This window comes from Drosophila rhopaloa, unplaced genomic scaffold (genome assembly GCF_018152115.1).
Source record: "Drosophila rhopaloa isolate 14029-0021.01 unplaced genomic scaffold, ASM1815211v1 contig_3, whole genome shotgun sequence".
NCBI classification, from domain to species: domain Eukaryota; kingdom Metazoa; phylum Arthropoda; class Insecta; order Diptera; family Drosophilidae; genus Drosophila; species Drosophila rhopaloa.
The window spans coordinates 22,588,887-22,615,235 of record NW_025335123.1 but is presented as its reverse complement, the minus strand read 5'-3'; the positions used below and the strand labels follow the sequence as shown (position 1 = coordinate 22,615,235).

Here is a 26,349-nt window from a genome sequence, read left to right as displayed (position 1 = left end):
CACCAGTCACCAGCCACCAGACGACAAACTACAAGCCTCGCAACACTTATGTATGAAAGGAAGGTGCCTTTAGCTGCCTTTTTTCCAGCTTTCCACGGGGTGGCCTATCAGCGAGCGGGTTGTGGGCGTCGTGAGCAGCGGGTGGCCGCCCCAAATGGCCGCCAGTGACTGGGAGGCAAGAAGGCAGAAAGACAGTCAGACAGACAGATGGATTCAAACGGGGGATGGTGGCTAAGCCGAAGGGCCTCGGGCACATCCAGAAGTTGCCACCAGATGTTGTGGTAGCTGTGTGTTGGCGCCCAACAACACAGGCCGAGAAAATCCCCAATCAGAGTTCAGAGTGAAAGGCTCCATAATGGCAACTAGACTTGGGCAAAACTCTAGTCGAGTAAGGGCTTAAGGGAAACCTTTCAGAACTGGACTATTGAGCTGCTGCTTTTTGTAGAAAATAACTTTTTATACAGAGTTTCACAAAATCCCCTCTTAGTTTTCACTTTTATACCAAATGGCAGCTGCCTTTTTAATAATAGCTATATAGTAAAATAGATTAGGTGGTTTTTATATTAAATACTTCTTAAAAATTTTTAATTTTGCTGTGCCAATTTTATAGAAAAACAGAGTTTTTTAACCAGAGCACAGCAAAAAGGCTCTGAAGTTATAATTTTTCGTTGTTTTTTTTTGCTCTTAATTGCCACCAACCAGCACAACAAGTTAAGTATAAAAATGTTTTTAAATACATAAAGGAGCAAATATCGAATATAGCTTTTGTTTATTCTTCAATAGGAACTGTCGATATTTTCTAACAAAGCCAAACTCCAGAGAACGAAACACAGCCGTGTTCAAATCATTCAGTTACCCTGGCCCAAAATCCTTTTTGTTTCGCAGACATGGTAAACAAATGTGTGTGTATATTTTTGAACATCATTTAATTAATTGGCCCAGAGATTCAGATATCATTACGGGCTTCCCTCCATTAGGGGAACTGTGTGGCGTTCAAGTAGCAGTGCGCATTAATCCCCAGACACGACTTTAGTCAATTAATCAATAGGGAAGACAGCAGAAGTAGCATCACAACAATAGAAAGCCACTTGAAGCCTTTGGCGACACTCGAGCAACACACACACGGAAATTCGGAAGACAAAGCCACAGAAACAGAACAGGGGCAACAGATACAGATGCAGATGCAGATACAGCTACAGCTACAGATACAGATACATTTACAGATACAAATTCAGATCCAGATGAGTTTATAATCTGGCTCTAATGATGCCGAGATGCCGAGATGCTGAGCTGCTGCTTCTGCTGATGATGATGATGACAAAAAGCCAAACAAGCCAGCAGCCCGGGGGTCTCACATTTGGGCACCCTACTGTCGACAGCTCCGGAGGGATAAGAGGTCCAAAAGGGGTTATGTCTTTGGCCCGAACCCCGAACCCCGAACCCCGACCCCCGACCCCGACCCCCGATTCCGAACTCAACTCAAACTCAGCCTGTCCGCAGCTCATTCTCACATCATTAATTACAAAATTATTGGGTCTCCCCGTGTGCGTTTCGCTTGGGCTTGGGCTTCAGTCAGGTAATATCCGAAATACACACAGGTGGATTGGATTCGATTGGATTTTAGCCGCAGGAACTGTAACAACAAACCGAAACTCGGCCCAAGAGCCAAGCCAAATGTTAATTTTCAAATCTCCGTGGGAACTGGAAATTAGTCGTTAGCACAGATACAAATACGCCAGATACAACCATATGGATATATTTGTGTTGTGGCTTTGACCTGCGGGCGGCCTACACATATTAGCATTGTTGATTTTAAGCTGCTCAGCGAGGTGCTCTTACGGGCGCATCAGATCTCCCAGTAGTTATTGATAAACGAAGATTGGCCACCAGACAAGGTCCGAGATCATCCGAACCACCCGATCATATACACGGGAAAAAAATGAGTTATCAAGCTTAATATTTAATATAGCAAAACTTCTTTGAATGTTTAGATACTATCACAAACTAAAGTCTTGAAATTCTGTAGTTGTTATTAGAACTATAAATAGATTTACTTTTAGTACAGAAACCTTTACAATCTTTTTCTACGGACTTTAACCCATTTTTAGTTATTGAGAAAAATGCTTTGTCTGGCAATTATAATTTGATAGAGTAAAATACCGTTCTGATCTCCAAAAAAAATGGAGGGTCTTGTTTAATGTGTCAATATCTCTTTTGAGGCACGTTTCCCTCTCTGTAACATTTTAATTACCCCTTCCCTTGTTGACCCCAGCAATTTGCCATACCAGATACTCCCCAATATGTATAATTTTTCCCCGTGCACATATCTTTTGCATCTACCCTGTCTATCAGCCATAATTGGGCCCTAACTGACTCACTGCCAGCACACCATGATTGGCTTAGTCCGAGAACCCTCAAGACTCAAGTCTCAAGTCTCGAGTCTGAAGTCTGAAGTCTGGGCCTCTGAGCCTCTGAGCTTGTGGCAATTAAACGATTTCGTTTCGTGTGCTGTCTTCAGCTGTCTGGGCCTGCTGATGCTGCATGATTAATATGTTTTTGAGTAGTTCTTAGCCAAGGGCCACCATCGGCCAAACAAGCCACGATTTTTGTTGTTTTCGGGGGCCCCAAAAAGCAAAAAAAAAAAAAGGGGCAGGAAAAGCCAAGTCAGTTAGCCGGTTGACAAATCGTTTGTAAATGGCTGCCAGACAAAAGTGGAACACACGCACTCTACGTGGGTCAAAATTGGGGTACCCATCGCCCCATCGACAGAACTCAAAAACTGACCATCGAAATTATAGTGTTCAAAAGTGTGCCTGGTCAGCAATCAAAAGTTCATCAAATATTTATTGTATCTTGGGGATTCGTTGGAGGGTTGGCATTCTGTTGAAACTATAAAGATTTTGGGATAATTTCACTAGTGTTTTGGGATTTAATTACAAATAGATGAATACCTCATCTCGAAAGACTAAGTCTTTGAAAGTTTATAACTAAGAATTTTAATTTTAATTTGTTAATTAAATAAATCAGCAAGTTATAAGGAACTATGGGTAATGATATATTTATTTTATAAAAAGGATAACTTAGTTTGTATAAACATTATGCTCTTTTTGATGCTTTCAGGTTGGATTGTTTTAACGTGAAGCCCTATTTATATGGTTTCTAAGGATGCGATCCATTTGTTTTCACATCTTGAAAGCCCCAACGGTCTTTTCCATCCACAAACTGGGCTCAGACAGCAAACAATCGAGCGAACACGGCTAATCCCCCAGCCCAACGTCGAACTGCCAACACCTGCCACTCATCGGAATCATCCGGGTTACCCATTTATCCGGTTGGCCACTTGAACAACTCGATCCGGAAAATGGTAAATCGGAAAATGCGAAATCACAAATCGCATTCGGTCACAAATGGCAATCCCATTAAGTCAAGGCGCAGCTTTAAGAAATCCAATTAAATGGGAAGTGAAATAAAAAGGGAAGGGCGGTGACAATAAGGAGCTAAAACTGGATGCTGGATGCCGAATGCTGAATGCAAAAACCCCACATTGAATGTCTGCATAATAATGCCTAAATAATGAGTGAGTGAAGAGTGCGAAGCACTCCAAAGACATTAGCGCACTTGAACCAGGGGGCAAAATGCGAGGATATTATGGCCTGCCACTCGGCTAACGGAAATGTTTTTCATTTTTTCCCTAATGAGCGCCAAAAGTTGAGAAAGAGACAGCCACAGTTGGAGAGAGAGGGCAAGAATGCTTTTGGGTGTTTGTCAAGTACTGGCAGTACTCCACTGGATCCACATAAACCCACCCACTTCTCCACCAACCTCTCCTTTTTTCCGGGTGTCAGGTTAAGTGTGCGAGCGAAACAGCATTGGCTGTTGGCAATTTGCATCCAGTGCAGCGAACAAATGAGCAGAATAAATTAAGACGAGGCGGGCACAACAAAAAATGTACACTGAAAAAATTTCAAGAATTCGCCATGGCAATTTGTAGCTCACATAAGATATTATCCTACTCCTAAGACATTAACTTAAGAAACTAGTCTTTTATAAAATACTCAGCCTTAAAAAAAATCTAGAAGAAGGTGTTAATTTAAGTTCGACAAACAAAATTACAAACATATACTTAAGTGAATACATACAGGTACAATTATAAGGACTTCGTTTATTTTCTGAGTGTGTATGTACAGAAAAAAGTGAAGAAAATTAAGAAAACAGCGAAAAGTTGAGAAAAAAATTATAAAAAAAAGGAAGAAAGGAGGAAAAGCAAAGATGCATTCCAAGGATCTGTAGAGAGGCAGTGAAATGCAGCTCGAAAGCAGGAGAATCCATGGCCGCTTGACAAAAGACACTTGAGGCCAACAAAAAATAAAAGAAAAATAAAAACAAAAAACAAAAAAACAAAAACCAAAAGAAAAAGAAAGATGACGAAGCTGGCGAGAAAGAGAAGGAGAACGAAAGCGAAAGCAAAAGCCCAAAGGTGCAGAAAGGGGCCAGAAAGAGAGCGAGCGAATGCAATGGCTTTGCCACAATGGCGGAAATGTGTGAATGAGAGGTGGCCACTTGAGCCAACGAAAGAGAGGGGTGTATGCCGAACGAAAGAGACGGGGAGTGCGACTATAATTAGCACGCAAAAACGCACTCGCAACCGACAGCCCGGGCAATTAAACTAGGTACACTCCAATCCACAGCCCTGCGCAATTTGTCATCGCCTTGAGTGCATTTTAATCGCCATCAAAATCGTAAGCGTAATAATAAAAAAAATATTTATATATAAATAATAAATAGCCAGAGAGCGCCCAAGGGTTAATTGCTAACCCACTTGGTCGATCGTCGCCCGCTTAATTACTGGAAAGCGCCCACTGCACCACTCAACTACTCAACCACCTCGGCCAGTGGGTCAGAAATTGTTGACTTGCACAAATTGCTTTATAATCGTCATCAATAAATGAAGCCGGTCATTAGGGAGTCGCCACCACCAGCACCCCAAAACCACCGTCTATGTGGCTGGCCATCTTCAATCCAATCCAATCCATGATAAGCCAAATTGTTGGACAAATATAATTATTCGGGTTCCCAAACTAATTTGGGATATGTTTATATCGAATTTGAGAAAATTACTTTTCTCCTTGGAACAAACCTAGCCCAACTTAACTCCCTAGATGAATAAATAATTCATGTTTTAAAAAAAACTGATACTATTTTGTTACCATCTATCAATGATTCTATCTTATCCATAACTTGAGATTGAATAATTTCTGAATACGACTTGGAAAAGAAATAAATACCCCCTATAAATTATGCTTGATATAATAATAATAAACCTTTAAGAAATAAGCAAAAAATAAAATGCCTATAAACGACTCCTGATTTCTGAGTGCATGTCAAAAGGAGATCTTTCATCCATGAATGCGAACCGCTCACATCCAGTTCGATATATTAAAAACACATATTAATTATTCAGCCTTGAATAATTTCTGATTGCAATTTCGTCGAGGTTGTTGTGTGGTGGGGATCGTATTTATTTATGTATTTTTAGCAGTGATCGCATCGCAAGCAAAAGTGATCAGACATTCCCGAGGATGGCGTGACTCAGGTTCGGAATCAAATCGAATCGAAAACGGGGCGCCGTCGGGAATGGAAACAGAATCAGAATCAGAATCACCAAAACCAAAAAACCTCCTTCTCCCTTTTTTTCATTCGATGATTTCTGTGGAAGCAACGAGGCTACGTGTCACAAATTATTAATAATCTATAATAAAAAGTATAATTTCATTTAATAATGAGACGCGTGTAGAAATCGTCAGGATCCTCGAAGTCGAATTTTTCATTTAATAAATCATCGAAAAATGAAGTTGCCGCCGCAGACGCATACTAATTTTTCTTTCTCCTCTTGAGTTTTAGTATTTACTTGTATTATTTTTTCGGTGGTTGACCACGTTGCGCCCATTTTGTGGCGCCAGGGTCGGCGTTGCATGTGCCTCCTCCGCCTTTATTTTTTTTTTTGGTTTTTGTTTTTCTTGGTTCCCCATCGCTGGCAGTTAAATTTTTGTTGGTTTTTCAACGTGACGCCTGTCAGCTGGCCTTTTTCAGTTCGCGGGAGTGAGAGGGCCTCTATAAATTGGTAAGAGCGCTGTGGCCGAGACAATTAAATGCCTAATTTTGTGTTGAACCCCCTCCGCTCACCCGTGGCGTTTGTTTTTCCAAATAATTCATTAATATTTTTCTGTTTCTGTTTTTTTTTTGGGTAATTATGACCTGAGTTGCATGTGCAATGCATTTCTTTTTTGTTGGGCGTTTTGGGTGCCAATTTCATGCGCTTTTCTCGTTAAAAGCGATAATTTATCAACAAGCTGGAAATGTGCTTGCCCAAGGGGAGTTGGAAAAGTGGAAAACTTAATGACAGCTAGACAGAAGTTCAAATGTTTGCACAAATCGGTTTTTTTCCGGTTTTTTGGTGCTTTGATTTCTGTATTATACTTCACAGTTGGGTGATAAAAAGTACAGGACACTTTACTTAATTATTGATTGCTTTAAAAATTATAATTTTTTTGCGATTACTAGACATTTTATTTACATGACACTATTTAATTGAATTTCCCTCGAATGTTTCACTTATTAAATGTATTATCATCTATTTTCTTTTCAGTTTTTAGTGGGCATTTTCACTCGAGCGGAGAAACTGCGCCACAAGACAAAACGAGGCCATTATCTCCCCACTGTGCAGCTGCCACGCCCCCTGTGTAACGCCCTAGTCTGGGCATATATAGTCATTCATCTATTTTCCACCAGCTGGTCAGGTAAATATTACACTACACACAAAGAAATCAATAACCATAAACTATAGTCTGCTTTTATAAATAAAATGATATACTTAATTCATTTATAGTTTCCTAATAAAAATAATTTGTTGGTCAGTTTTCATTTTTCTTCAAATATCTAAAAAGATGAAGATATTTTTTTATGTGCATAGATCAGGGTCCGGTTCGCTTCAGTTTGGACTCTCATCATCTGGCTGAGGTGCAACGATAACAATAATTGCCCAACATTTTCTAGGTTATTATTATTTTGTTAGAGCTGCCTGATGATGTTGTTGTTGTTGTTGTTACTGACCCGTGTGTGTGTAAATTATCGGGGAGAATATGGTGAAAAATAGTGGAAAATATATAAGAATAGGCTTCGCTCCATTTGCCAGCGGCATCGCATCGATTGATTCAATTAATTATCCCACTAATAGTCCATTTTTCCCCTCTTTCTTGGTTTTCCTTTTGTTATTTGTGCCTGTGTGCGCGTTGCGTTGTCTAATCAAGTTTTCTCCATATTTTCTCTATATATTATTACCCGATATCGGCCTGCGCTTCCTTTATGCAAATAACACACTTATTCATACATTTTGAAAATTGTTTTCCCAGTGATTGACGCTTTGACAGAGACAACATAGTTGTCAACACGCAAGAATCATGTCCACAGCGGAGTTGTGATATACCATACAGTGATATATATGCAGTACATACGGGGAACCCAGAACCTTAAACACATTCAGCTACACCAACAATCAATCTATGACAACCCCCTGAATTTTTTTTCACAGGCGCCCCTTTTCGTTTTTAATGAGGGACAACACAGAATTTGCGTGCGACATCAAAGTTGTTCTCGTTGTTGTCTGGATATTAGATGTTGTTAAAGTTGTTGCCATAATTGTTGTCATACCAGCTATAACTATATGGTTAATGGCATGGCGACGATAAGTCAGGCCCCTAATCGAATCAAATATAGGAAGTGAAACCATAAGAGTGTCAACCTGGATTATAATAAATAGCAAAGTTAATTTTGTTCTAGAAAATCTAAATAATTATTAACAATACATGGGAAAATTTAAAAATCCACATTTTCAACAGGTGACATTTTCGTGGTTAATGACTTTCACTTGGCCAGAAAAAGAAAAAGAATCTTCCAAAAACAAAGACAGATAAGCGATGGTAAACAGAGAGAAAAGAATGAATGGTTTTATTTTTGGGGATCTCGACAAACATTTTTTGACTAAGTAAAGATCAACAAGAGGATCAAAGGTTGCCAGATTTTTCGGTATCTTTTTAAATGCCAGTGGCGCCAACAAAAATATATATTTACAAAACATGGGGGGAAAGAACCTTTAAAGAAAATTGGGAACACTGAGATAAAAGGAAATTCTTTAAAATACAAAATTTACTAATTTTAAAATATAAAAATAAATAAAAGGTTAAAGATACAAAATGTTGGATTTTTTTCAAAACAACATAATATATAAATAGTAACCAAATAAGCTCACGTAATCTAGCAAATGTATATGCAAACTGGAGATTGTAACTGCATTACTTGGTATTCAGAAAAATGTGAATAAGACAAAGACCTGATATCTGGTGACCTCCGAGATTATAGAGATTAATTTGAGGCGCCAGCGGAGGCAGCTTCCGTTTGTCCCACTCGAGTGTTGCAAGCTGTCTGAACGCTATCTTTTCTGAATCTCCATCTCAATCTCAATCTGAATCCGAATCCGAATCCAAATCCAAGCCGCAGCTCTCTTCAGACTCGCAGACAAGTCAAACAAATATCTTAAATTCAAATGGAAACAAAGGCAAACAGACAAACAAACAGATGAAAGACGTCTGAGTTGGGGACAAACATTTGAATACCAATAGAGATTTACACAATGTGGTAGCATGTTTGAGGTGTTTAACTGTCACCTCAGACTTAGGCACCCGGCAGATAACATCCCATATACCATAACGATCCCATTCCAGCCGATCTGATGGCGCTTGTTCACTCACAGCGAGCCAAACAGAAACTTGGATGGGAATCGTGGGTTAAAGTGGGGTCTACACTTGGCAAAAACAAATTGAAAAATAATATTTAATATTAATATTAATATTTAAACTTCATTTAAAGGTTAGTAGACTTTTAATGACCAGAAAAATATATAAATATAAATATATATAAAATATATTTTAGTGTCAATAAATCTTATAAATTACAAATTCATTTGCTTTCACAGAACAGCTTTGTACTTTTTCTCCTGGTGTAAGAGGCACACTTTATGGCAAAGTGCGTCTGTGAGGAGATAGTCGCGTTTAGAAATCTATTTGCCTGACAAATATTGCACTTCCTGTGCCCCCCCTCCCCCTCGGAAATCCAAGTCAAGCTTGTCTATTTGCGTTGGCCTAATGGAAAACCCAACGTCCCGCCCCCGAAAACATTTCCTGTGATCTCCTTTTTGGCAACAATGGCCAAACAATGGGCTTTCCTCGCCAGCTGGGGCTGCTCACTTGGATTTGTTGTTATATTTGTTATAAGACTCTATGACAAGCTACTGAGATGTGGTTGGGGTGGGGGATGTGGGATGAGGGATGAGGGGTGAGGGGTCCTAATCGCCCTGCACGCACACTTGCCGCACAATGGAATCCTGGGGATCCTGGGTCCACAGCATGTGTGCATTGTCCTGGCATCATAAACTCGTCTTCAGCTGTCGTCGCGCGCCCTTAATCTCTAAGCATTTGTTTAGACATGCACCGCAGAGCGCAAGGAGACAATAAAGAAATCCCGATGAGAGCAATAATCAACAGAGGGGAATGATAATAAAAAAAGGAAGACCACAAGATTGCGGTGACTGCACTGCGGGAGACGCGGCGTATGAGCAATCTCCGAAACCCCAAAATGTATATATACACACATATGTATAAGACACGAATGAAAGGAGGGAAAAAAGTGGGCGTGGGTCTGGTTAATTATGTTGTTAGACAACGATCGGATCCCAAGCCAAGATGCGTCTTTTCACTACCTTTTCCCCTAAGGATATTAGGATAGGATAATCTTGTTGCTGCGACTCGCATAATCCTGCCATTCAGAAAACATCCATCCGATCCGATACGATACGATCCCATCAGCAGAATCGAATCGAAACAAAAACGAAACCAAAACCGAAACCGAAACGAAAGAATCCAGGGGCGGGCAGCAACTAATCATCAAGGGGATTAACTGCCATTGAGAGGACCATTCCTGACTTCTCTCCTTTGTGGCCCGATGTTAATGAGGGATTGGCAAAGTAGGCAGTAGGTATCATAGGGAAAACCCCCTGAAATTATCCCACATAATTGGGTGCACTTATTCCCCGTCCAAGATGATAGGTTAAATTATACTTCATTTAAGGGGATATGGTACTTCCATATGAGTTATTGGTATTGCATTTGAAAAGACAATGAACCCACATTATTTGGACTAATTAATACAAGCTACAGAATTCAATTAAAACTATAGTTATAATAAAAAGATTTTATACATGAATAGCAATAATATTTATTTCATATTTGATGTCACAATATAAAAGAGTGTTATTTGGAATATGTTATGGATTTTTAAAATAGAAGGATTTTAAAATAGAAGCTTATATAAAAACTTCTTTAATGAACTCCACCCAAAAAGGTTTTCAAGATCACATCCACTTAATTACATTTCCTCCAACTCCGAGCTGAAATTTCCCAAAATTTTCCTGCCCCTTATCTTTGCCAAGTGTTTTCCTCAAATGCGGACAAGCAGATGTAGATAGTGTCCAGAAATGCCGGGCCAAATCGAAATCTCACCCTGGCCAAGCCCATCCCGGTAAGGGTTAAGGCGGCTAAGGGGGTTAAGGGGGTCTGGAGGACCCCCTGGGGCATTAGCATATTACTCTTGGATCCGGGGATCTATATGCTAAGGCTAACGTGACCAGCGGCACTTAAAGTCCTCCATTTTTTCCAGCCTTCCACCTTTTTTTTGGGTGTTTTGTCACAAATTTTGGAACATTTAGTTTAGGTTTCTGCGGTCGCCGGGCGTTGAAACTAATTAACATATTTAATGTTTTTGGCACGTTTGACTCCGTGGGTTCGGCCCTGCGAAAGAGTCCTGGCGCCAGGCCTAGTTAAAATCTAATAAAAACCTGAGCATGCCTCATAAATTTCACTCCCACACACACCCCCCCTATGCATATTTTTTTTTATTTTATTTTATTTTCGAGAGGGGTTGGTTGAGCGCCTAATGGCGAACGCGCTTTTATGTTAAATTAAGCCCGAGATCCGTCCACATTCAGTTTTTTTTTTCGGTTTTCTCTTTTTGTTTCTGGGGTGGCACTACCAAAACCAAAATGCTGAATGCTGAAAACGAGGTGGCAAGTACGTTGTCGCCGAGGTGCGACAAAATATCGCAAATAAAAATTCCATTTTGTGTTTTGGAATTTTTTAATATTCAAATGAAGTCGCGCAAGGGAGACGAAAAAAATTTGCCTTTGAAGAGTTTGTCGGGGTAAGTTTCGGCTTATTTTTGCATTCCTATTCAAGGGCCTTAAAGTCAGGACTTTAAGTGGAGAAGTCCTGAAAATACAGAAGGTTTTCAAGAGCTATGGGATTTTACAAGGACATCCTTGTTCGATTCAATGAAACGATGAACGGACAAAGTGTTCTGCATTTGACATTTTTACACCAATCTTGTTAGCTTTCTAGAGATTCTTTAATTAAATTTAAGAGTTCATTAAATTTTCTGTTATAAAAAGCCACTTAGCTGGGCATTTCAGATTACAGCACTTCCTCAACTGGAAATTGTGAATTATAAAAGATTCACTTAAAAAGAAGCTATCAAATCTAGCCTAAGCTCCTCAAAACTGATTTTCCAATCTGCTCGCCCCTCTCTCACCTGGACTTATTCGCGATCCCAATCCCAATCCCAATTCCGATCCCATTCCCGTTCCCAATCCCATTTAACATGCTCCAAACCGAGTTACGCCCTCCGGCAAATTGCGTGTGGCTTACATCAGTTGAATGATTGATGGATGGCCCAGACCAGTTTCTCTAAAAAGAGAGGGGTACGCAGACGGCAGAAATAACCAGCTGTTGCGAAAAAAAAGATGTGGCTCCTTTCACTTGGCCAAGCGGTGAAGAACAGCAGGCCTAATCTAGCTGATCGCCACTGATAACCAGCCATTGATACCCTTTTGCTCTCGTCCGGAACTCGGGAACTGGGGAACTCGGGACTCTTGGGCACCGCATGATATGATATGGCCGGCAGATAGCGGTGGCATTAGGCATTAGATAAGAAATCAGGCACTTATATACATATCCCATATGTATGGGCACAAAGGGCGGACGAGGGACGGTTATTTGTGGTTGCAACAGCAGCAACATCATCATCATCATCATCATACTTTTACAGTAGGTAGGAAGCATCCTCATTAATGGCTTAGCATTTCGAGGGTTGCCATTCCGGGGGTTGCACCACCAGATCGCAACTGCTCACCATTCAAATTGAGGGTAAGCAGGCGAAAGAGAGGAGCCAACCCGATCAAAAATCGATGCAATCGAATTAGCTATTACATTTGATATCAGTTCATTCCTGATCACCTAAAAAAAACTACTAAGTTACACACAAATGTGCTGAAACCTAAAACCTCGATTTATAAAAAGGTAATAACTTAGGATTTACTCATTACAAACTACAAATCCATTTCATTGCTATTAAATGCTCGTTTTTCCTCATCAACTAAAAATATATTTATAAAATTACACAATCATGTTATTAAACTTTTTCTCCCCATATATTATAACACTAGAAGTTATGATTCACTTTCTTCATTCCTTAAAAACCATTAAAAAACATGAAAAATAGTTGCAAATGCTCTTTTCACCTATTAACTATAAAACAAAAATCACACACATACGGACTTTAATTTTGGCAGACATTAAAGATAGTCTGCATTACACTTAATAATCATAAAACGCTGGCAGGACTTGTGGAAATAGCTATATCCGTTCGCAGTTAAGTGATCAAGGTGGTTGGCAAGGCAGCCAGGACCAGGACCTTTGTCCAGGGCTAATTGGTGGCACAATGAGCATTCCATCCACTCCAATCCACTTCAATTCAAAGCCCCCACTCCTTCAGTGTCTTCTCCGCCCAGAGACCACGAGCCAAGGATATCTGAATGCGAGGCTGTCAACTTCAAAAGAGCCTTTCAAATTGTATAGTGGGCAACACCTAACTACCTGATGGACCGGGATGATGGCCTTTAAAGAGCGCGTCTATAGCAGACAAATTGGCCATATCCCATATCCCATTTCCCATATCCCAAGTTCTATATCCCAAATACACACACACACACACACGTGCAGTCGCTGCCGGCCGCCTTTGATTTTCTAAGCGAATTGTTTCAAGAAAACCACCAGAGAACGCTGCCCGAGATTGAGGTTGAGCCACGTAGGTATATGGTTTATTTCATCCAAAGGACTCGTGTGCGAGTGTGTTCTTTGCGCCTCAATTAATTTGATTTGCGTCCGTGTTCGTGTCCGTGTCCGGAAATGGAACTCCACTTGAGTTTAGTTTTGTCAACCCGTTCCGTTCAGTTCAGTTCAGTTCCACTCCTCGGACACAATTTTTTTTTCGTACTTTTCGCTTCGTCTGCTGGGGATTGGGAATCGGAATCTGAATCTGTTGGCTGGGATGATGCTCGAGACCACTTGGATATGGTTGAATGGGCACAGAAGATGGCCAACTATGCTTTGAACTATCGGGGAAACTAATGGCAGCAGACATATAAGTGCCCCACCTCCCGACTTCACATCTTTCTCTTTTCCGACTGGCTAAAATTCAGCACACCGAGAAAAATATAATACATTTTGTAAAACGATTGTATTCTATGAGTATTTGCGCTATACATAAATACAGTCTTTTTAAAAATGCAATATTAAACTAGCATAAAAAATGGTTAAACTATTTAATGAACAAATTTAATTGCGTGTATTTCCTAAGCTATAAAATAAAATCTTTTTATTTATACCTAGTTAATGAATTATGTCCTTAACTAAAATGGGCTTTGTAAAAATATATATTTCAATAAAAGAACATGTAATTGTGAAGTATAAAATAAGATTTGATCAAATAAATACATCCTTTAACGGTTCAGAATAGCATTTTCTTGTTTTGTACATCTTTTCCATTCCTTGTAAGAGTCTATCCGATTTTATGAGATATTTCGCCCCTTTGTAGGGATATTTTCCACCAGAAATGAGAGGAGTTGGGGCTGCTAATTGGAGTAGAGAGTGTCCCAACTTGAGCTGCAACAATTAAACGCATTAGGCGACACCTTCCTGCCGCTTGCCGCTTGCAACCCACCCTCCGCCCGCAAGCCACCCCCTTTTTGACCCTTTTGGTGGTTCATTATGCCTTATTAGGGTGGCTCTTTGCGGCAACATGGCCGACTAACACGCACACACTCTCAACTGGAACACACACACACAATAGTACAAATGCACAATATGCAATATAAAATACCGAGTGCAAAGGGCGTTTAAAAACGCGCGCGTTTTCTGCCACCCGCTAAGTGCATTTCAATGTATGAAAAGCCGCTTCCGTTTCCGCAGCGCTTTGGGGCTCCTCCGTCCCCATTCCCCCCCAACTTAAATATATATTTATATATATATATATGTGTGCATATAGATGGCAGAACAAAGGTGGGCCACAATTATGGAATTGCGGGTTCTGAAGGCCTGCGACGACGACTTTCCGTAGTTGTTGTTTTGACACGCAGCCAGCGAGAGGCAGAAACAAAAACAAAAACAAAAATCACCCATAAAACCCAACGCCCACTGACCCCACCGACCGACCGCAAAAAGTGTTAAATTATAGACTTTAATAGCGCCCGGGTCCCCGGTATCCCATATATGATTATATGATTATAACGCTTTTGAGAGCGCCAACAGCTGGCGACACTCAAGGGTTGATGTTATTGCCGGTTCTGTCCAGAAACTATCAAAGTTAAACAGCATTATCATGGATATATGTGAGTAAATTACATATTGATTTATTTATCGGACGGGGTAGTGTCTTGCCACAAGAGTTTCTAAGAAAAGAGAACCACTTATAAAGAAAAATCACTTGAAACCCTATTGGAATATATCTTAAAAAAGATATAACAGTGTATTTTGTATTACTTTCACATATAGCCTAAGAATACCTAATACCTACAACATTCCTACGAGCTCATTATGCTAAATGTAATCACCCAATGCTAATACTTATAGCTCTCGACTTATTTCAAGTGAAATATATAGCTAAGAACCCCCGATTAAATAAATACCCCACCGATTGGGACACCGATTCCGATCCGGAATTGCTGGCCACCACACCACACGCAGCGTCGGCTTTTCGGCGTTTGAACTAAGCGAAATTAATGGCCAACACAGGCTACTTAGGCGGAGGCCCACGCACACGAGACACGGATTGTCCAATTGTCCGTCGATCGGGGGAGGGGATATATACGTCCCTGGGGGGGCATATATCTGTAGGTGGAGGAGGAGGAGTAGCCCTTATCCGCCGCTTGTTCGCTGTGCGATTTATGACTCGGCATGCAAAACGAGCCGAGATATAAAACAAAAAAAGAAATAAGGAGGCGGGGACATGACACAAAACTGCAGAGCCACATGGCGCCCGCCCAAGATCATAATGATCGTGGATCCGCCGGTGAAAGAGGGAGAAAGGGAGATAGGGAGGGTTTATATAGTCACAACGGGTGGGCCCCACCGTTCGATCAATAAAAATGAAAATTTGCCCAGCAGTTGATGAAATTTACGCGATCGGCGTCGGCACAACTACAAAGTCAAAAGGAAAAGATGTGCGCGCGCGCACTTCAGCGGCCTTCAAATGAAAAGTCCACCGACAATTTGCCTGGCGCCCCTCTTTAGCATCCAGAATCCCCGATTTCCGATCCTCAATCCCCGATCCCCGATCCCCAAGCTTATCCATCCGCTTCATGCGTGTGAGAAGTTTTAGATAAGCCCGAAAGAGGAGTACCATAGACTTCAAAGTGCAAAACCGAGAAAAGCGAATGAAAACGAGCCATCGGATGGGATGCAAATTCGCATTGATAAGCGAAAAAAGAAGAATTGGATGGGGTTTTCTGGCGGAGATGATTTTTGAAGTGCGGAGTGTTAGGCGCAGACCAAGATAAAGTTCGCTTTGATGTTGAATCGTGGTGTTTCTCATTTCTTTCAAGCTTCATTGCCTAATGAGTTAATTACTTTTTTTTTTTTTAACTTATCTCTGAATAATAACTCATAACTCATAACCGTAATTAAATTAAAAATGGTAAACATGTGATAAGCCTATGATATAATCCTACTATTTCCAATAGAATTTTTACAAAATTACAATGTCACTCTCACTTTTCTTACTCATTCATTCTTTTATCAGGAAAAATCACTCAAATTTGTATTGCAAGACTTCCAAACAAAGCTATCTACAATATTCCTGTTGAAACACTTTTCATACGCCTTGGTATCGTTGAGTTCTGTTTTTTGATTTTTTTTGTTGTGGGTGTGGTGTAGCTTAGATAACTAATGCGGTAAACAAAGAAGACGTACAGTACTTACAAATCCATGTTTATCACTAATATTGTTGGTCAATTTTAATTTGTGAAATGAAACAACTTTCTGCATCCATTGCTCACCCGTTGTGGGCGAATCTGGATGGATATACATGCGTTTTGGCATCTCGGGGTCCGCTTTCCCAGCCACCATCCAGCGACTGTAATTGCGATTGTATAAATAACGATTGAAGGATCGTCTGCCAGTGCAGAACATTTTTTAAAACTCACCTATTATGGAATTTATAACGATAATCGTCCGCCGCCACGATGTCCAGTAGCAAGATGTATTTAGCCTTGGCATCCAGTCCCGAAACACGAAATTTCATTTGCGGAAACATTTGTCTGAAACGAAGGAAGAGATGAGCGAAATGGGGATTAGAGATGGGTGTGCTACGTTTGGCATAGAGGGGTGTATGGTCATTTTCCCGGGCTAATCAAATAAAACATTAATCAGTGGGGCCTAAGACCACGTTCTGGTTCTCAGGGGCCCACCTTCGGGGCTAAGATCGGACGAAGATCATCGCTGCTGCGGCTGCTGCTGCCATGCCAGCTTAACCACAGTCGCAGTCGCACTCGCACAATCATCATCATCATCATTATCAGATTCGGACTACGACGAGTTGGCCAAAAGCAAACAAAACCCCAGACCAGACCAATCGGGCTATCAAGTGGCGCCAAGCCACAAATTGTTTCGGCTCGACTCCCCGAACTCCGACTCGGATTCAAATTGGCCTAAAAAGAGAGGCAAAGGCAACAGCAACAGCAACAGCAACGGCAAAGGCTGAGTTGGCCAGGTTGATTAGCCATGTTGGTGGCAATGTGCAAACTCGAAAATTACATGGCCCGGCCAAAAGGGGGAACACACGCAGGCGATTCCTCCGATGCGATGCGATGTCGTTGTCCCTCGGAACATCCCAACATCCCCACATCTCCACATCCCAATATCCCAACATCCGAGCAACCCAGCCCAGCCATCCACCCAAAAAGGAGCCCGGAGATGGACACAGAGGCGGATGCGGAGGCAGAGGCGTCCTCTTTGGCCAGAGGAGATCTCGCCCTGCACACACACGGGCATAAATATGAAAATTATAACTTTAAGTAGCAATCACTCAATCGCTGTTCGGGTTCAGGTTCAGCCAGGATGCACTGAGAAAATACTAAGTAGACTTTTTTTATTTATTTCCCATTCCTTAGGATTCCCTATTATTTATATAGTTTCCAAATGGATTGTTATTAGTAATTATATCAATTACACAATTTATTAAATTTAACCCTAAAATGTTCAGCATATTCTTTAGTTTTCCGTCTTCAAAAAATGTTTGGTGACATGTCCTTAGAACTGAATCTCCCTATAATTCCCAACTGATTTTTCAGGAAGCTTAAAAATCTTGGGTAATGCCTTAAATTATAAGATTTTCTACTCATTAGGAAGAAAACCTTTAAGAAGCTCAGTAATCCAATCATTGTAGACCCAAATATTTTTTGCAGTGTCCATCCGAAGCTACAGCTTCAGGTTGAGGTTGGGACTCTCGGAGCGAGAGCGCCTCATGAATCAAATTTAACGAACGTCTTGTTCATGTTCACAGATCATCATCAGCTGCGACTGCATTTTGATAAAAACCAACAAACACCGGGGATACATCGGGGATACACAGCGTGGAGGAGGAGGGCTAACAAGCTGACTGATGTCTGACTGACTGGACGGGCCTGAGCAGAACCCGATGGAGGAACCCCGAACCGAGGATGTTTCTATTTGGAGGAGAGCCACAGCACCCCCTTTTCCTGAGTGTGTGTGTGTGTGTGTGTCTGTGGGGGGAGGGGGGGATGGTCTGCCTGCCTTTTCGACTGCAAATTATTTTTTATTTGCCAGGAACGAAGCAGGCACGTCTGTCTGCCTTGCCTTGCTTTTGGTTTGGTCTCCTTTTTTTTTTCTCGCTGCCTGGGCTTTTGTTTTTGGCGAGAGAAGAGTGTGTGTGTGTGTGTGTGTTGTCTTAACTGAATAGCTCGTTAACATTATTGAGCACTTGGCGCCAGTTGTTGGCAGCTTGTTATGGCCAGAGACCAGAGACATGGCCCCAAGCGAGGCCGACTTTGGAGCCAGTTTCCTGGGCCCACACGCCGTATTTCTCAGCTTTTTTCTTTCTTTTTTCCTTGTTTTTTTTTTTTTTTGCTTTTTTTCCTTTTCTTCTTATTTTCCTTGGACTGCCAAAGCGCCTGGCTCTTGCTCGACAACAAAACGATTTGCTCTCGTTTGTGTTGGTTCCACAGACTTGTGGCCAAAAAGACCGAGACCGAGACCGATACCGAGATTCAGGTTCGTGCAAATCGTTACGTGTAAAACTTGCACCTTTTGACCAGAGCGCACCCAGCGTTCGCTGTTTGTTTTTGCCACACACATTTTAACGGCGGGGAGAGCCAGGTCCAGAGCCAGGTCCAAAAGCCAGAAACGGAGCCACCAGCACACGGCTAATTCAATTTCCCCCGGCCAAAAGTGTTGAAGGCAGTTGGCAACGAGGAAAACGAAGCAAGGCGAAGGAGCCCATGAGCCCATAATTAAGCTTAATTAAGGCTCAGTGCGTTCTCTGTATTTTCCCCTCCTTTCTTCATTCGGAGTGTGTTAAGGTGTCGCTCAGTTGTCCTTAGCCTCGTCAGGCCCACATAGGGGTTAATGGCTAATCAATTAGCCCGGTCCGAAAATAAAATGTTCAGCGATTGAGTTGTAATTGGGTTGGGCCCAGTGCAAAAAAACAAAAACAGGCTAAAGACCGAAATGCGGGTGAAGTAGGGGAAACAATGATAAAACTGAAAGTAATGTTAAGAAGACAAAATGGGGTCAACTAAATATTTCACCGTTACAAAAAAAAAACATTATAAATAATTGATTATATGTATACACCCTTGGAGTTTAAGGCAAACGAAATCAAAGAAAAACGCAAATCATTAAGAACACTTTGCCAGAAATGAAAAGCTTATCATATTCACAATCTCTCCGAATAAAACAATGACAATGTGTATTAATTGATAAGCATTATAGAGAATAGCAAACAACTAGCTAAGTGCATATCAAGCACACACTAAAAAACATAAAAATTTACACAAAAACCACACTTAATAATGTGTTTATTAACACTAGAATAAAACGTTTTCATGAATAAATAAATCAGTAGTTTTGAGAAAAAGATTCATTTTATTGCTGAGTTGGTTTTTGGTAAAAAAAAATGTTCAGTTTATAATTCAAAAATAAAATCTAAAAACAATGTATTCTTCTCAAATGTATTGTCTTAAGATCACATACACTGTAATTTTATAGGTGGAAGCCTCCCAGTTTCAAGTCAATCATCGTGAATTTGTTAGGTATTTCATTCTACTAAAAACCGATCCTTCGTCGGCACTTATCTAAATCTTGGCCACTGGCGGTGGCCATGTAATCGATTAATCGATCCCATCAGCGGATCCGCAGGTGACATCTGTGTATCCTGTGTCCTGTGTCCCGAGACCCTCACTCCAAGGACTAAACGGCGTCTATTAACGCACCTGTGCCGATTTGGAGAGGACAGGTGAGAGGTGAGGCCGAGCTGCCTTAGAAGCGTCAATGCATTATCTGATAGTCAATCAAACAGCAGCCCGAAACCCCGAAAAAAACGCAGGCAAAAGAGGCTGCAAATGTCAATGATGATGGAGGGGGACAAACAGAAGGAGGAACAAGCGGCAGACGCCGACAGAAAAATATAAATAAGAAAAAACCCACAGAGGTTGGCTTGCAAAACGCATTCGTGGGTATTTTTCTTCGTTTTTTTTTTTTTTTTGTTCTTCTTTTGTCAACAAGGCGCGGGGATTAAAGTAGCACCTGCAGTTGGCCCGAAGGGAACCGAAAATTGGTAGTAGTGCGGGGAAACCCTCGAGATATAGGGGCTGGCTGTGGGGATCCGTTGACAGTTTGGCTTTGTGACAACAAAATTGCTGTCGTCTTTTTTTGTTGTTGTCCGTCCCCCTCCTTAATCTTTGTCAACACATTGCCAATGGATTTCCGATAACGCCGAGGCCCAAAATGAAGAAGGGTGCATATTCAACATCATCTTACATCATTTGCCTAGAGAACATCTGTTTTTTCCGTCCGGTTGATTTATTTATTTGGCAACTTTTTGCATTGCATTTAATTTGAATTTTATTGAATGACAATTGCATGCAAATTGCTTGGGAAAAGGGCAGGTTTTTTTTTCTTCCATTTTTTCCATTTTACAGATGTACATCGTTTGGGTATTTGACAAATTTGTGAGCCCATCATCGGCTGACTGGAGTGGCAGACAGAACAAGGAGGACCAAAAGGCAGCTGCATCATAAACGTTAATTACCCACACGAAGGATCGGGGCAAATTAGTTAAACCAATAAACTGACAGGCCCAGAAACTGACTGACCAAGTGGCTGGCCGGCCATATATCAGGTCTATATAATAATAAAACAATTTATGAAGGCATAACCACGGCCCCAAGTCCTCGTAAACACGCTGCCCGTTTGTTTTAGCCTGTCAGTTAGTGGTAACGCCCACTCCCGTCTCGTTTTGGCCCGAAATGGATGGCCATGTCATTAAGATCCGTGGCCCGAAAACCCCGAAACAGGATCACGGGGAAGAGCAGCCGACTTAAGGCATTCGCGGGGATACAAATTCCACCACATATATACGAATATAACTAGAAAACTATCTTATCGATGGCCACCTGACCCTGAGCAGCATAAATCTGACGCAATGAATAAATCAAATGTGGGAAATCGGGTGTAATTACAATTTGATCGCTTCATTTTGGGAGAGCGTGAAACGAGCGATGCTAATGGTAATGTGCAGCCAAAACTAAACGAATTTGGAATGCCCTTAAAAGGGTATAAATATGTAGTGATCTTGAAATGAAGAGCAATGGGAGATGTTTCGGTTTAACTTATTTTGAAGCAAAGCTTTATCTGTTTGTAAAAGTTCTTAAGGAGATTAATCTTCATATTGTTTTCCAATTGTCAATTACTATTTTATAAACATTTGAATAATAATACCCCAAAAAAGGGTATAGAAACCATAAATAGAACTCACATTCTTATCGAGGCTAGCGATTAGATTTGTGGCGCTGTCAACGCGGCTACTTTTCTGGTGTCTGTTGATAAGGTGTCCCCTCAAAAATCACCCCCTTATATATATATATACCCAATATAAATTTTCCTTTTTTGGGGAAATCGAAATCGAAAAAAACATGGCTGAACCCGTTAACCCTGTCGCCGATTAGAATTCCCGCAGTCGCCGCCCCCAATCTTTATTGCCCCTTCTCCCAGATTTTTCGCTGATCACAGTTTCCTCGCCTGTTGTTCAATTTAATTGTTATGAATTGAAATGCAGTTGTCACGCAGATAAGCGGGGAGACAAGGGTTCAGGGGTCGCGGGGTCAGGCTTTGAAAACTCGGATTCCAGCGACTCTGCGACTTTGGGTGTTGATTTATGTGGTCTGCGGATGGGGCACATAAAACATAAAAAACAACCCAACAAGTGGCGTTTTGACAAGTGCAGCAAAAACAACACTTTTGAAGACGGGTTGGGGATACAAAAAAAAACATCATGTTGTTTATCTTGGTTGGCATTCAGGAACTCGTTTGATTTAAATATCATAAGAAGTTAATTCGAATCAGTTTATTGAAATATATTATTTTGTGTTTACGATTAAATACTAATTAGATGGCTACACATGGCTTATTATTGTAAAATTATAAAATGTAATGGAAAGCTATAAAAACAAGCAAGACAGACAGAAAAATGTAACTATTGCTTAAGTTATAATTTGCATTTATTTAATTACTGATTTACGGCGTTTTTGAAGTGTGCTGTTAATATATATTTTGAGCGGACATCGCCAATATGGATAATTATATGTCTGTATGTAGGAATGTATAAACAAGGTCCACCCCTTTGCTTTGGTTTCTTTACATTTTTTATTGTCGCCGCTTTTGTTTGCCTGCCTTTGTATTGTTTCTTTGTTTTTTATTTGTTTTGTGTTTTTTTTTTGTCATAATTGCTCATAATTGCGGCTGCTGTCACACACACTCACACGTGAATTTTCGCCATTTTTGCTGAAACATTTTTTTTTTGGTCGCCATCATTTTCGGTCAATTGACACAGACAAACAAAAACCCACACACACACACACCACCTTTTTTATTTTATTTGCGAGTTCTAACCTTGCAAATGCAGCCCCTCTCTTTCCTTTTGCAGCTACCCCTCTCTTTCCCCCGCCAACTGCCCCTCTCCCTCTTTTTTCACCTGCTCCGCTTTTGGGCTGTTGCTATCCCACTCTCTCCAGAGGTGTGCCCCGCCTTGGTGCAAAAGAGATGGCGCGACGCCCCCGCATTTATTTTTATTTTTCTTTTTCGCTTTGCATTTTTTTCTTTTATTTATTTATTATATTTTTTTTTTAATTTCGTGTGTGTGCCTTTGGTTTTGTTATTTTTGCTTGGCTTGCTTTATTTTTGTAGATTTTTTTCTGAATTGCCGGTCAGTCGGTCCGCCCATCGCCCCATCTCTTTTGCTCCACAGCTCATTTGCATGCAAGAAATGTTCTTTACCCTTTTTTTAATTTTGCTTTTGATTTGTCAGTATATGTGTTTTTATACCCTTGCAGAGGGTATTATAATTTTGGTCAAAAGTGTGCAACGCAGTGAAGGAGACATCTCCGACCCTATAAAGTATATATATTCTTGATCAGGATCACCTCCTGAGTTGATATAGCCATGTCCGTCTGTCCGTCTGTCCGTCTGTCCGTCTGTCCGTCTGTCCGTCTGTCTGTCCGTCTGTCTGTCCGTCTGTCTGTCCGTCTGTCTGTTTCTACGCGAACTAGTCTCTCAGTTTTTAAGCTATCGAGTTCAAACTTTGCACACACCCTTCTTTCCTTTGCACGCAGTATATATGTCAGAACGGCCGGGATCGGCCGACTATATCCTATAGCTGCCATATAACTGATTGATCGGAAATGCCATAATTTTGGTGTTTGTAAAGTTAGGAAGCTGGGATTTTCTATGGCTTTTATATTTGGCCAATTAGTCCGACCTACCAAATTTCATAAGGATCGGCCGACTATATCCTATAGCTGCCATATAACTGATTGATCGGATATGCCATAACTTTGGTGTTTGTAAAGTTAGGAAGCTGGGATTTTCTATGGCTTTTATATTTGGCCAATTAGTCCGACCTACCAAATTTCATAAGGATCGGCCGACTATATCCTATAGCTGCCATATAACTGATTGATCGGATATGCCATAACTTTGGTGTTTGTTAAGTTAGGAAGTTGGGATTTTCAATGGCTTTTATTTTTGGCCAATCAATCCGACCTATCAAATTTCATAAGGATCGGCCGACTATATCCTAAAGCTGCCATATAACTGAACGATCGGAAATGGCATAACTTTGGTGTTCTTAAAGTTAGGAAGTTGGGATATTTAATAAGTATTAAGAATGCATCATATGAATAATTTTGGAGAATATAATATCAAGAGTATTCTGCAAGGGTATATCAACTTCGGCTCCGCCCGAAGTTAGCTTTCCTTTCTTGTTTTATGTGGCCCTGCTTATTTGCATTCATTTATTAATAATTTTCAGTTTCCTCCGGCTTCTGGCCTGTTTAATATGCAAGCCGGCGGCTTCGTCAGTTGTGTGACTTTTCGCACAATAATCAAAGGCAGCAGCAACAGCAATTGGCATAACAATTTAGCGGCAATTTTTATTTCATTTTCATTTGTCGCACATGCAACGCAGGCAAAACGATTGAATAAAATATGATGAATCTGATTTGCATTTCACAAAAACGTTTACTTACGTTTATATCACGAAAAGAATTGATTTAGATTATAATATGATATAATATTGATTGATTTTAATTTGCTAAATTATTTAAACTAATTTGCGTGACATTAATCTCATCGTAATTTATTTTTTTAGTCATCCCTAGATATTTTTGTTGACCTTTTTGCAAGTCAACTTTAAAAACACAAATTCAAATACAGAATTAATCCGTAAACTTGAATAGATATTCCGCTCTGAATTCAGCTGTATATTAAATGTCAAACAATATTTGCATACTCATTTTGCTTTGGCTATTTTAAGGGCAAAGATCCCTGGCGACCCGCCACTAATTGGTTCAACCTCAATTGGGTTCCTGGCCCGAGTCTCAAGTTGCTTTTGGCCAAGATGCAATTGCACAGGCCACAGAATATTCCCCAAGTGGTGGAAGCAATGACATTTGCCGGAAAATGGGGGAAAGCATCTCATAGATAGACAGACAGACGAGCCCAAAGTTGGTGCTAAATTATTTATGGCCAAGTTTTAAATACATTTTGTCAGGGGGCAAGCGAGAGTTTGTCTTATTTTTAATTAAATTGTGCGTCAAATGTTTTGCAGCTCGTTGGTCACGTTGGGCGGTTCGGTGGGTGGTTTAGTGGGTGGTTTAGTGGGTGGTTCGGTGGGCGAGGCTCCCATCTTTGGCCTCACTTTATTTTTTTCCTGTCAATGTTTGCCCGCCAAAGTGTAAGTAATTTATGCGCATTTAGTGCTCAAGTGAGCTCAAAGCGAGCAGATAAAGAAAGATGAGCTCAAGATGCTCTACAATTTTAGCTTGGGAATGGATTTTGAACCTTGGGGGGCGGTGGTATCGCAAGGACCATCGATTAAAAGCTGACTGAGCTCATTTCCATACAAATTGTCGCTGTTGAAAGTCATTAAATTGACAGAAAAATAAATAATAAGTAGGGAAGCTACATATGATTATTTGCCTTTACGAGTAGTTTTAACTTCCCAATAAATTTATAGCAGTAGTAATTAAATTTATTACTCAGGCTATAAATAACTGCTGAACGGTACTAAAATACAAGAGAATATTTGGGATTTACATATGCATACAATAAAATAGTAATTTAATTGTCCCTAGGAAAATAATTTTTTTTATTATTTAAAGCAGTGAAATGTTTTATAAATATTTTTATTTGTTATCAAGTATACTATTAATTAATCAGAATGTTTTTTAAAATGAAATAATCATTTGCTTGCCCCTGTTGAAAAACCCACAAGGTGGATCTCATACCCCGTCTTCATTTGATGTACAGTGAGTAATCGTTAAAACAAACAATCCCGATAGCTGCCACGCCCCCAGCGCCCACGTTTAATGTCTAAATTATGGTGGTAGGCGCCATTAACGCGTTTCTGTTTGTTTGTTTGCATTGCTTTTTATCGTTTTTTTCCTGGTTTTTTTTTTGTTCAGCATAAAGCCAGAGCTGAAGATCCTTTCTGAGTGGTTGGGATCACGATCACGACCAAGATGATGATGATGATTCAGGAGGGATTTCGAGGAGGGGGCCGGGCCCACTGATGGCCATGTCGATGCACACATCCGCACATCCGTTTAAAGAGCTCTGAAAACTGGGAAATGTGGAGGTTGCCTGGGATTGTTCGCTGCACTGCAGCGAAATATACCTCAGGTTTCGTTTTATTCAAATTCCTTTAGACTTGTAGTTCTTCGTTATATTATTCAACTAATCACATAACTCAGAATACCCCCATTTGCATAGGATATTATTTACAAATTTCTTCAATATTATATGAAAGTTATTTCCTGTTTTAGATTAATCTTTTCTTATTGTTGTTCACAATTTTGGAAATCAAAATTCATATCATTGAAATAGATTGATTGAACTGTAAGACTTAAATCCTTTAGGTGGTGTTTTTTTTCGCAGTGTTAAATGGTTTGTTGGCAAGTTGTTGCTTGAATTGTTGTAGACTCGGTTTGAGGACGCGGACGCTGCTAATAACAGTCATCACACACGTCAGACACTCATAAATCCTCAAAGTCAACAAGGCGGAGGGCACGTAACGAGCCTAGAATCGAGGTTCGAGATTCGAGGTCCGAGGTCCGAA

General features: G+C 40.6%; 1 protein-coding gene across 1 annotated transcript in view; it reads right to left on the bottom strand.

Annotated features, from left to right (window-relative positions):
• Positions 1-26,349, bottom strand: part of LOC108045342 (optomotor-blind protein) — a 63,969-nt gene that overhangs the window by 20,001 nt on the left and 17,619 nt on the right. The window contains 2 exon segments of the mRNA XM_017124639.2: positions 16,410-16,572; positions 16,643-16,756. Coding sequence (XP_016980128.2) covers positions 16,410-16,572; positions 16,643-16,756 — 277 coding nt within the window.